Here is a 13,303-nt window from a genome sequence, read left to right as displayed (position 1 = left end):
TTAAAGTGCTGGCTGTGTCTGCATTGTAAACACCAGAAAACAGGACAGTTAAAAAATAAAAATAAAAAATTAAGCTTTATTTATGTCTTTAATTAAAAGGACATAAAATAATTTTAAATATAATGTGTTTTTGTGAAGTTGCTGTTCTGTATTAGGTCTTTACAGCAGAAATGATGATGATGTAGGCAAAATGTAAAGCTCCTTGGAACACTTCCCCCCCCCCCCATCCAACCCAGGTCCAACCTGCGTTAGCTCCCAAATAATGCTTCAAGGACTTTCTTTGGTGGCTGTCCTCAGTTACCATTCTAATAGTTGGAAGTCATGAGACTGCAAGGATAATCCAGGACACATTTCTTATTACAGGGGCAGGATATGGCTCTAAGTGGCTCTAAAGAGTATCACAGGGCAATTTCAAATTCACATTTGGCAGTCTCTTGTATTTTATGCTACTTTACAGGCAAGGCTGATTCTGGAACTTTTCTTATCAACTTGCAGTTTGTAAATACTGGGGTGCACTTTAATAAACTAAAAGCTATTCCTACTTACTCAAATCCAGATAGGATGCCTGAGCCAGAGAAGTCAAAATACCCACTTCCACATTAGAATTAGAATTTGATATCTGAACTGAAGTTTCAGGCAAACTCTGGTAGTCCTGCTAGCAGTTCTAAATTTTAGTTTTGAAGTGATCCACCATGAAAAGGACTGGTGACTGTTTTGTATTTGCAAATATTTGCTTGCTTGTGACATTTGTGGATAGGAGACTGATCCTATTCTCCTACATAAATGTCCTTCATGCTGTGTCCCACCACTATTGTATCTTTTTGCATCTCAAACAGCCAGGGTTTATTCCATTTTTCCTGTGTTGCCCTAACTAGCACGTCCAGTTTATCTTCTTCCATTTCCCACCTCTTAAAATGGTGCGATTAATAAAATAAATTCCTTCTGTGGCCTTTCACAACAGAGCCACACTGTCTCAAAGATCTTTTTTTGCAGTACTTCACCCTGAAATGTGAATAGAAACCATTAGTAAAAAAATGAATGCATTCAAGAAGGCAAGAGTAAGATGAGGTTCCAGGGATTTGGTCAACTTGGTAGAAAGTGAATTGAACACTATAGAAATCTGTGACATGCAGTTAACCAAATTTATTTCCTGTTGCTTTTGGGTTTCTCTACTAATTGAATGAGATGGCTTTGACAATAAGCCATTTTGCAGGTGTAAATGGAAGTGTACAAATGTTTCTTGCACACTGCATTGTGATGGCTAAGATGAATTTATGGAAGCAACATGATAAAGTTGAAAGTCAAAAGTAAGCCCAAAACTGCAGGCATAAATTACCTGTATGGATACTAAAGATTGCTGCAAAGTGTTGGAAAAAGTACAGGAAAGAGGAATTCTGCTTCAGTTTTGTGATCTACTTTCCCTTTGAATTCACTGACCTGGTTATTTAGAAGAACTTCAGGATCACAGTTTTGCATACTTTTTGTCTTCTATCATTGTGGAACATCCACTAAAACCAACAAATTAAAAGCATTTCTTAAAACCCTTTTCCTTAATTTTAATCTTGTAGGAAAAGAAGAAAAAATGGCCATGTGGTATTTAAGTGGTTTCAGAGTAGAAGATTCTGCATTTTCATCTTGAAGTCACCACAGTTTCAAAGATGTAGTGTATACTGGAATAGCATAGGAAAACATTGCTACGGCTCAGAGCAAAGATACACTTGACATTCTTAAATGTACCTGGAAAAAGGATTCCCACCCCCTGCACAGTTTTAACTGTACCTTCATAACAATCTGAGTCGCATATTTTGGGGAGGTTTAGGTTGGATATTAGGAATAACTTTACCGAAAGGGTTGTTAGGCATTGGAATGGGCTGCCCAGGGAAGTGGTTGAGTCACCATCCCTGGAGGTCTTGAAAAGACGTTTAGATGTAGAGCTTAGGGATATGGTTTAGTAGAGGACTAGTTGGTGTTAGGTCAGAGGTTGGACTAGGTGATCTTGGAGGTCTCTTTCAACCTAGATGGTTCTGTGATTCTGTGATAGTTGGAATCACAGTCTTGTCCCACATTGCCCCTCACCTCACTGTAATTTTAATGGATGGTCAAGTACAGTGGTGGTGGGGAAACAGTTAAAGAATGGATGCCTAGTTCCAGACTGCCTGCCTTAGAAAAGGACTAGCAGTGAAGTAACTGTTCTCCTGTCAGCAGCAAAGTGGAGGTAATGTTGCCATCTTACTGCTACTCGCAGCTTCTTGTCTTTAAGAAAGCAGAGAAATGGGTTCTAGAGGAAGCTTTTCTAGAAGAAAACCTGTCTTCTAGAAAAAGATCATGAAACGGGAATATCTGTCAGCATTTTAACTGCCAAAGGGATCTTCCTCTGATTTCTGGAAGAAAAAAATAAGAAAAGAGTTGGGAAATCTGTATAAGCTATGCACTGAAGTAAGAGAAAAGGTTGCTGATGTACCTGCAGCCCCACTGGCTAAAAATAGCAGAGTTCTGGAAGTAAATAGAGAAAATGGCTTCTTTGTGATTAATGAGCTAGTATGGAAGAGCAGGGAACAAGGGAGGATTAAAGAGTTTCAGAGATCTCTTGAAATAACAGAATGGCTATCTGAATCATTCCCTATTGTAACTTGTTACTTTTCATTCTTGAATACTTGATTCCTGGGTCTCTGTTCCTATAAACAACTCCAAAAGTTGATTTACTGTGTGATTTCAGCTGATTGGAAAATCTAAAAAGCCACTAAAATTAATAATAATAATTAAAAAAAAAAATCTAATATCTGTTTCTCTCCATTCTGGAACTGAATAAATAATTTAATTAATCAGGAAATACAATCCTACTAATGAATTTGGACAGCTCTGGCAATTAGACCTAAATTCACTTCTGCAATAGGAACTATCCCCAAATGTGTGCCCTTTTTTTTTTTTTTATTTCTCGGTTAAGCTATTTCACTGTGAGAGTAATAAGTATTAGTCAAAAATAATTCTACTGTTGGAAAAATTAATCTTCCTGAATAGCCTGAGAATAAATGTAAGTAGGATTATATGGAGGATCAACTCAGAAAAAATGACATCAAGTTACTGCATATATTCACTCTCATTTACCTGATCTCTTCCCAGTCACATTTGCTTAGCTCACTGACAAACAACAAATTTTTAGTGCTAGCAGCAGCATAGAGCTGTTCCTTTGTGGAAAATGTGCTGCAACTTTGCTGTTTCGTGAATCATGGGCAAGAATTGTCAAATGGTTTGGGTCTCAGAATTGTCAGTTGTGTTCAGGGATGACGTGTGAAAAAGATGCCAAATTGTTTTTCGGACAGTGGTGTACACTCTTTTTCTGCAGGCACCTGAAAACAGTGTCTTTAGCTGTAATAATTTTATTAATTTTTTCAATATCAGATTTTTAAACATGGAAATCATATCTGATGCTTACAGCATTTTTTATGCCTATAGCCACACTTTTTTTTTTTTTTTATTGCAAAATAGCTAGGGTCTGAGCATAACCAGAATTTGAAAAGGAGCTTTGTGAACAAGTGAAATATTTTGTAACTGATGACTGGCAAGCTGACATTCCCATGTGAAGTCCTGACTGCTGGGTAAATAGTACTTTCTTCAGGGACGTACTTACAGTATAACAGTGCCTAAGCATATATAAATTGTAGTTTATCTTGCCAGTCTAGAGGGGACTCAAGTAGGCTTTGACTATATTGCCAGCTTTATAATAGCTCTGCGAAGCCCAGAGCAGTAATCAGAAACATAAGTAAAACATTTTTGTCCTAACAACTGACATTTCACTCTTCGGTTTTAAATGTGTCAGGAAATTGCATGGTTGTGGCTCAACTGTAGAAGAATTTTAGAGTGGATAATAAATCTGTCTTTTTTCCCAAATAGCATTGTTTCTGTAAGTTAAATGGAATGAAAAATTTATTTGGCTCTTACCCATTATCTTAATTAATGCTGACATGGTTTGAAAAAACCTCATCAGGAAGTTAGTGGATCAGTAACTGTCACACAGATTGCCATTTCCACTGTGATCTCTTTCCACTTTGCATTAGAGGAGGGATATAAAACACATTCAGTAAATCAAGGAAGTGTTTGAGGGATCCACACTGTGAAAGACTAATGTACACTGTGTGCAGAAAAATGGGAGCAGTGTCCTGAAGCTCTCACTAGGCCATATGCTGTGCTGTTCCCTCAGCCGTGAGCAAGAAAACAAGCTCATGTGCCAGGCAAAAAAGGTTGCGTGGGGCAACAAGAACCAGCAGATTTCTATTACAGGACTTCCTGGCCTGTGGGGCTGAGGCAGCAAGGCAGGTCACAGGTGGAACTAAGATGTCAGGACCTCTAAGATGTTTCCTATCAGATTTTACTGTTGTTTTTCATTATATGGGTGGTTCCACACTGTTTTACCTCTTTTTCTTCACTTTCCAGGCCAGGAGTATTTCCATATAATCTGAGCTTTTATTACATTTATTTCTGGTGTACACAGTGTAGGAAAGAACTCTAATCAAAGACACTCTTACATGACAAATCTTCAAAGCATGAGAAAATTACCAAATAGATGAATGAGAAAACTTGTTGTTATGGTTACTGCTGGATTTCAGGCAGATAAAAATAGCTTACAGACATGCAGTTTGTATCTTGCCCCAACATTTGCAGCCATTTAACAATCAAGGAAAATAAACTTACACAATGGTTTTGGATAGATTCCATTTCAAAATCCAGTAGCACATCTGTTGGCCTGTACTAGTTACGAGCCATATCCAAGGAAACCTGTGCTTTCATAAAAGGTGGATTTCATTGCTTCATATGTAACCGAGGTGAAGTCCTTCTTCAAATGATCTTTTTTTTGATTATATTTACTCAAATAGAGACAAGAGTTGCCAAAAAAGAGAGAGAGAGCAGTTTAATATTTTAGTCTGAAGTATCAAAAATCACTTACATTTGAGACATGCTTGTATCTTCATGTTCCATAAGTTATTAGGAGTGCTCTCAACCTGAAAAATTAACTTTAAAATCCCTAATTTGAAAGCACTTTGCAACAAAATAAGAAAGAAAAAAAAAAAAAAAAAAAAAAAGAAGTTCCATACACACTTTCTACTGCACTGAGCACGTATGTGAACGGAACTTTTTTGTTTCTTATTTCCTTTATTTTATCATTTCATTCCAGAGTTTTCACTTGCTATTTCTAGACATTTCATGAGGCTAACTTGAAAACATTATGCATCTCAGGTGGTTTATAACAGTGTAATTAATTTTCGTGCTCAGACCCCCATATTCAATTCACATTGTGGGGGAAAAGTTTTAGGAAGTAGAATAGGAAATATGAAGTAGAAGTATAATAAAGGCAGTATATGGTATCAGCTCAGTGGTGAAGGAGTAGGAATAGGTGTAGGCTGTCAGGGAGGGGCAAGTCATCCAGGTGAAAGTTTCTGGGAGTCAGACGGAGATCCCTAGTCTTGCAAAACTGTGCTGTTTCACAGGCATTTCCACATTACATATACCATGAAATTCCAGTTTAATTACTCAAAAAGACAGATGAGCCTGTATAAGGAAAAAAGACATGTACAACAGGTTGTTTTTTTGTTGTTGTTGAAGAATAGTATGTAGTCAAATGAAATTTACAGAAATTTGTTTTGTATTTATGAAACTTGGATATTTACCTAAGGACAAGTTCAAATGATTTCACAGGTAATCAAAAACTCACTGAGTCTTTACTCTGTACCAGCCAGAGGTACGCTATCCCAATCTAAAAGCCATGAGTGTGTGATTATTACAGGATTGTGCTCAAGCTAACAAGTAATCTGAGTTCTGATAACCATAATAATATGCATCAAAATTGCCCGGATGACTTGGAGTCATGCTGAAAAAGACTGTGTGGTCATACCTTTTAATCAGGATTGTGTTTTTTCACTTTTAGTACTTCATCTGAAAAGTAGAGATTGTAGAAAAGGTTAAAAATACATATACATGCAAAGTATTTTCTTGTTATTAGCTGAAAATGACACATTATGAACTATGTAGAAAATGTTGCCCTGACAATGCAAATCTCTAATCTTAAAGTTTTAAAGGTATCGATGAGTAAATTCCTCATTTTACAGTAGTCATACTAATGTTTTACAAAAGATCAGAACTTTATGAAAACTCTCAATTTATGTTTTGAAGAAAACCTATGCATTTTGTATGGTTTTATAACAGAGGTAATTAGTTTTTTTTTCTGTGCATACATAAAATATTATTAAGGTTTCTTGGATGAAGTGGGTTAAACATGTAATTTTTCCTATATCAAAAAAAAAAATGTGGAAATTTTCTAAGGCTAAAGGTTTTCACTGCAGGCATTTCACACGGCTCTGTTGATTTTACAGTTCCACGTTATCATAGTTTTTATAAAAGGCTGAAATGTTTGCTATGTTGAATGAACCCTGGAATATATTTTAAGAACTGTTATGGCATGTACAGCCCTTTCAGTTTTGATTCCTTATAGTAAATACTGTTTCATCTTTAGTATTAGCCCTTCTGCCTAAAATGTAGAACAAAGTAGAAGCAAGCATGAAAATTTGCTGCACTACTGTTTATCTGATGCATTCCTAGTTTCAGAAAAGATTTGTGGAGGAAAACAACTGATTATATTCAGCTAAACAAAACCCTCATCACTTGTATGGATCACATATGGTGGTGATCTCAAAATGCTTCTAATTTAATCCAAAACTCAACCTGATATCCTGTGGAAACCTGTTTTGGATGAGAAATGTTTGGGGGAAAGAGCAAAGTCATTTTTGTATAATTTCTTTTGTATGTTTGTCTTTAGTTTTGATTCCACTAAAACTGGTTGCAAAACTGCTTTTCTTGATATGGGATTAGAATTTAATGTCTTACTGTTGGTACAAAGAGCAAATGTTGGCATGCAAATAAGCTAAAAGTAAGACTGCTGCTTGTTATTACATCTCTCAGCATTGTTGAGTTTGATTGTTTTGTGAGGAAATTTAGTGACAGAGGGACAATTTAGGGTTCAGAATTTTTAGGGATATGTGGACTTGAGAAAATTGTCCTCATTCTGGTAGTTGTATGTGTATAAGTAGCACAAAAATCCCTTGAAGAAACAAAAGATTGTTATTAATTGGCTACTTCTCAGTTTTCACTCAGTTTTCTTTTTGTTGTCATTCTTTTTGTTTTTCAATAGGGTGGAGTGAATGGTTTGACTGGAGAACTGGAATTTGCAGAAAATGGGGGGAATCCAAACGTTCACTTTGAAATTCTGGGGACAAATTACGGAGAAGATCTTGGCAGAGGCATCCGTAAGGTGAGACTACATATTATTCAATCAAGACACTGCTTTTTACTAATTTTTTTTAAAACTATCTTGTGTGCCAACCTGACAGAAAAGTATTTGATGACAGACAACATGTACATATGGTTGAGAGGAGTAAGAAATGTGAGAAAAGTCATGAACTTCTAGATACCCATCCATTTTATCATTGCAAAGAGCATTGCAGTTGACCAAGGTGTTGTTCATAATACACAGTATGCTAATCGGCTGGTAGGCGATTGCAAAAGACTAGCAAACGCTGTTGTTTTGTAATCCTTGCAAGCCATTTCAAAAATATCAAGTTTTACATTGGAAGATATTTAGAGCTCTCAGCTTTATACTTGATGCTTATGGTCACAGTAGGATGCTTCAATTGTTGGATGATTAAAATTCATAGCTATAGGAAGAGAAAGTCTGTTGTGAGATAGACATTTTTGTAATTTCTTGTCTTCACTCCTATGGAAACATCCTGTACTTACAAACTTTTACAGAAAATATGTAAAGTTAGGTACTTAGCTGCCAGACACAGTCCAAATACTTTGACTGAGATTGGGTAAATTGCATACATCTAGAGCAAAAGAAGCGGGTCTCTATTTGCAATTCATATCCTTAGCTTTGTAGGGTTAGCCCCCTGTCTGAGATGGCAAAAGTAGAAAAAATCACACAGTAACATTTCAGAAATGAGAAGGGTAGATAAGCTTTTTCAGTAGCAGCTCTTCTTCAAAAACAGACCTCCTGAAAGATAATACCAAGATTTTTGAAATTTACTGTATTGGATCATGCTGGTTTTTATAGGTACCTAACCTGAAGGTATTGTCTCAAAGCAAATGATAGAGAAAGTTATCTTAATATATATATACTGCTTCCATGTGTCAGTGTCACTATATGATGAAGTACATCATTTGTCTGCATACCTTCTGCAGTAATAGATAAGTGCTCTGAAAGAAGAGAGAGATAAATAAGAAGTTAAAAGTGACTCTCAACTCCTCTGATTTTCATCAGAATTTTTGTTCCTTTCCTGCTGTTTCTGGCTCCATTGTATCATCTGTTGTCAATAAGTTAATACACATGTGCCTATAGCTATGACACCTTGAGCAGAGATCCTGACAGATGCCTCGGAAGCTAAATGGGGCTGGATCTTGTTAATATTTAGAGGGGCGCTTTGCAAAGCCTTTAGGCAACCAGAATGTTGGATGAATCTTTATTCCCTCACCTACAAACTGAGTCTGTTTCAACATATTTGGACTTGATTTATTTTCCATGCTGTGCATTTAGTAGCTATTTATTTTTTAGACCAACTAAGTAGTCTTTCCTAAGACAAATCTGTTATGTCTTGATTTAATTTAATTGATTGATTTTTGTTGGTTTTTGACTTCAGGCCTGTCTGGGCAAATGCCTGAGTGCAGCATGCAGTTGTGTTCTCCCATTTCACAAAAAGATAGAACTGAGAGAGATCTATAGAAGGGACTGGGAAATACAGAAATGCTTACAGAACTTCCTATCTTTTCTAACTCCTCTTCAGCAGTGTAATTTAAATATAAGGCACAACTTTAAAGTATGGTATAGTTTACATTTAAAGAGGAAACTAATGAGCATGGGCACACAAGTTGTGCAAAGCAATGGCATTCCGAAACAAGCAAACAGGCTTTTTGAACCTTCCTAGTTTATTCTTTATTGCACTTCAAGGACAAAGAGACATTCATTGTCTTTGGAAGGAAATAGTTTGTCAAAGAGAACAGAGTTTTGCACAGAATATAATTAGACCATGAAAATCAGTGTCATAAGACCCTGTTCAGAAGAGAAACAAGGTTAAAAAAAATAAAAATACATTTTTTCAGTTTCCTACTATGTTTGGCAAGATGAGCATTTAAATTTATATAGAGAGAATACAAGAATTTTTTCCTGATGGAAGTTGCACTATAAATGTCTATTTTCAGAGTTTTATGGTGCACTGCAGCTAAAATAAATAAATAAATAAATATGTCCAGAACAGATTTAATCTGTTCCAATATTTTTTTCTAAATGACATTCAGTGATCCAGAGAAAATTCTTTTCTCTGAAAGCTTTCTTTAGAAAGAAATTTCCATATACAAGGTGAGAACTGTTCCTGAATGTGTCTTTCAAAATAAAAAGATCAAAATAATTTAATTAAGCATTTATTTATTTACATATTTATTTCAGTTGAACCATAAAAGGATTTAAAATGAATATGGTATTTACAGTCAATGTCATACATACAGTCAAAAAACAAGCTTTGGGGATCCTAAAGCATTTACATCAGAGATGAAGAATAAAATATATTTTAAGGTGAAAATGCCAGATTTTAGTTTTAGTGCTTTGACAAAAGTTCATGCCTTTTGAAATTTTACTTTTCAAATTATGAGCCACTAGTGTTGGAAGCAAATTGTAATAATTACAGGAGTCAGATGTATTTTTGCTAGTCACTAATTAAAGTACTCTTCAGATTTTCATGTATTTAGTAGTCTTAAGTACAGAACTACTGAACCATCTTTACTTCTTAGCTCTAGTGGAAGCAGCTGCAATTAGTATACTGAAATTTCTAAACAAATGCATCTTCCCCAATTAACGTGTTTCCAAGTACTTTTGCAGAAGATAATGAAGGGTGAAATCATGACAAAAGGCCCATTGAAGTCATTGGGACCAGAAGGTCACATCAAGTCAAGTGTGTAAAGAATTTTTTATTTTTTTTTCCTGAGGAATAATTAATTGATTTTAATTAAAGAAAGTAACATTTTAAAAAGCACTCAGATTTCTCAAGAATCCAGATTGTGTTTGAAGTAAGTTCTGTTTGGGTCCCTGAGTTATTCGGTTACCTCTGAAAAGTTCACCTATTTTTACAGGTTAATAATCCTTGGACTCAAGAATATAAGCATTTTAGGAAGAATCAAGAAGTTACATGTGTGTTTGTCTTTACTGCCTAAATTAAACCATGTACCTAGCAGAAACTGTCTGCAAGTCCCCACCTTCAACTTTCATGGGTTACCATCATATCTGGAAAGTAGTGGGAGCATTGACATGAAAGTTCCTTGTGTAGGGAGCTTTCATCTTGCAAGGAATTAACAAATTCAGCAGTGGGATTTGCCTGAAATACAACTTATCTCACCTTGATGTACCGTTACATCTGCAAATACCATCCATCACCTTGCAGACTAGGGATTGCTTATGTGTTGCTGGGGTCAGATACTTTGAGTAATACAGCTAGATCACTGCCAGATACTGATTTTATTGAAACCAGTGGTGATACAGTTCCAAGGAAACTGCAGAAAAATTCTTGCTTTTTTACATATCATGCTGTGGCTTGCATTTGTGCAGATATAGTTATGTTCAGTAAGAGACACGGGAGTATTTCTGACATTTCTCTGTTGGCATTTGTCTGTTGGTATTTGACATTTGAGTGTGTATTCTTTGACATTTAAATTTCAGTGCAATACTTTTATCTATACTGTTGAAATAAAAGCTGCCATTCCACTGAATAACTGTCCAACAAACAATTGAATGGAAGGGAGTTGATAGCTCAGAGGAGTACTGTCCTATATCTAACTGGTGTAGAAAACAGCATTGCAAGAATAAAGTGTTTTTTATGTTTCTTCCAGTGCTCCATGTAATCCCAAGTGGACTCATTCTCAAAGGCTTTGAGCTAGACCTTTTGAAGTTTAGAGGACTGTCTTGGTGTTCCCACACTGTTTTTCTTACCGCACATGGTCATTTGGAAACTGTACATTTTGCTCTGCCTCTCTATCCCCATTAGTGTACACCCACCTCCAATGTATTTCCCTTGTCTTCTGGAGATGGTTTCTGTCATTGCCTCCATATGAAGACATGAGAGTATGTGCCAGGCTCTTGTCTATCTCCCTTGCTGCACCACAGTGTCCTTGTCAGGGCTTTCTTTGCCTTCAGATCACCTAGGGATGCCTCAGAGCAAGGACCAAGCCAGGAATATGCAGGAAAACAGATTACCTGGGAGGGGCAGCTGAGTAACCCCAGATGCTGTGAGGCTGTAGCATTCGTCTGGTAGGATTTCAGGACTCTGCCCAAAAACCTTTTCATTTAATGACCATAAGGAGAATGTCTTCTATATTTTAATCCAAGGGATATCTGTAGTGCAAAATATTTAATGTGAATGTAGGTGAAGGCAGCCTGTGGCCATAATGCCTAACAGATGTGGTGTTCCTCTCTGCTCTGCTAGTTCGAATGATGGGATATCATAACGCCCTGTGGCGTTAATGCATGAAAGTTTTTATTTTACAGATTATTTAGGGTTACATGCAACATTTTATAGTTGTATTATTTGTTCAGAGATGGGAAAACTGTACTGCATTTTTTTGTTTTCATTCTAGTAAAATGATTGCTACGTCTCACCTAATCTGAGAATAGTTGATTGCAATAGTGGTATTGCCTTGTTTTCCAGCCTATCATTTTTTCTTACATTTGCATCAAGAAGCAACATATATTACAAGTGTATATTTGGCTTCACTCTTGCAGAAGCGGCTGTCTCTTCTGCTACAGTTAAAACTTTTTTCTTTCATCTTTTATTCCCTTTTGCTTCATTAGTTAAAAAGAGGAGTTAAGACAGCTCTGCTGACACCTGTTAACTAGCACTATTTAATAACCAAGAGCGGACACAGTATTTTCGTCTTGGTTAGCTACTTAAGGTAAATTACAGGTTCACCGGTTCCTTTTGTGATCATGATCAAAGGTAGAGCTCTGTAAAGTGATTTAAAAATGTATATATATCAGCGCTTGTTACTTTAAGCTGTGATCTGTCTTAGCTGCTTCTAAAGGCTGATGCGCAGTTTATGATGTGACTGGAAGATACACCTGGAATTTACAGAGACATTGCTGAAGGTGTACTTTTTAGTGAGCTGAAAAGAATTTTTGCTGTGTCTGCCTCTAGCACTGATAGCAATGATAGACCTGGCAAAGTACTAACATGATGCTCTCTTTAAAACAACTTTAAATACATAAAACAGCCCACTAAAAATGAGATAAAGAAGTAATTAAATACCATGGTGGATGGAGGCTGGCTGTTCTAGTCCGGTGCTTTACTTACTTATTCTGAAGAGTATCATTTCCTTCCTTTATTTAGTGCTGTGCAATGGGTGAAGATACAGTGACTGATCCTTCCCATCCTGTTAGCTTCCAAAAATATTTTGTGAAATTTCAATTTAATCTAATTTGGCTAGAAAAGTTGGGAATTTGGATGTTACCACAGTGAAACTTGCATTAGTAAAGAACAGTGACTTACTTCAAAATGTACTTCTGTTTAGTTTAAGTCAATCTAAACAGACATCGCGCATATTAGACTTCTGAAGACTAAAGCAATGGAGATTGTATTCCTGAATTTGATAAGTTTAAAAAAAAATCCCTGATTTGATTTTGAATAAAGCATATTCTTTTAAAATGTGAGACTGCAGAAAGAGACTGACTCAGAGTAATTTATAGCCTACCATCCGCAGAATCTGTTAGGTTTTGGACTCCGATGGGAAAAGAGATCTGAATCCTGGTGTTAGACAGTCCAGGTGCCTGCCCTGACCCCAGGCTGTTTGTCTGGACAATCAAGTATTTCAGTGTTCATAACAAAGAGTGAAGTAAAGAAGTTAGAAATGGATTCTGTGATGCAGTGGATGCAGCCAAAGGAATATGGAAAACCAAGGTTCAAGTCCTTCTAGTAGTCCTTTATTTATGCAGAGCAGCTAATATAGGATGTGTTATGAGCAACCCCATGAATTACTCACCTGTAGAGTGGGACATTCACCAGGAATAAGGAGCCTGAGTCATATTTGTGGGCAAATTTAGCTAGCACACAAACTTTCAAACTCCAAATAAAAGCCTACAAAGCTAAGGCAAACCCAGTGTGATAGCAACATGGTATCCCACCTATTTCTTCTAAGAAGAAGGATGGTAAGCTATGTCTGCTGAGCTCATGCACTCAAGCATTCAAAGGTTGAGGGACCTGTCATAAAAAGGAAAGCTGAT

The 13,303-nt window shown here is 36.3% G+C and overlaps 1 protein-coding gene across 2 annotated transcripts in view; it reads left to right on the top strand.

Moving 5' to 3' along the window:
• GRID2 (glutamate ionotropic receptor delta type subunit 2) overlaps positions 1 to 13,303 on the top strand; it is a gene marked incomplete at both ends in the record, with an annotated part of 702,974 nt that overhangs the window by 491,510 nt on the left and 198,161 nt on the right. For both annotated transcript variants that reach the window (XM_084285976.1, XM_084285975.1), the window contains one exon: positions 7,181 to 7,300. In XM_084285976.1, coding sequence (XP_084142102.1) covers positions 7,181 to 7,300 — 120 coding nt within the window. The remainder of the gene's footprint in view (positions 1 to 7,180; positions 7,301 to 13,303) is intronic.

This window comes from Netta rufina, assembly GCF_964035555.1.
Source record: "Netta rufina genome assembly, chromosome: 4".
NCBI lineage: Eukaryota > Metazoa > Chordata > Aves > Anseriformes > Anatidae > Netta > Netta rufina.
This window is presented reverse-complemented; position numbering and strand designations above follow the sequence as displayed.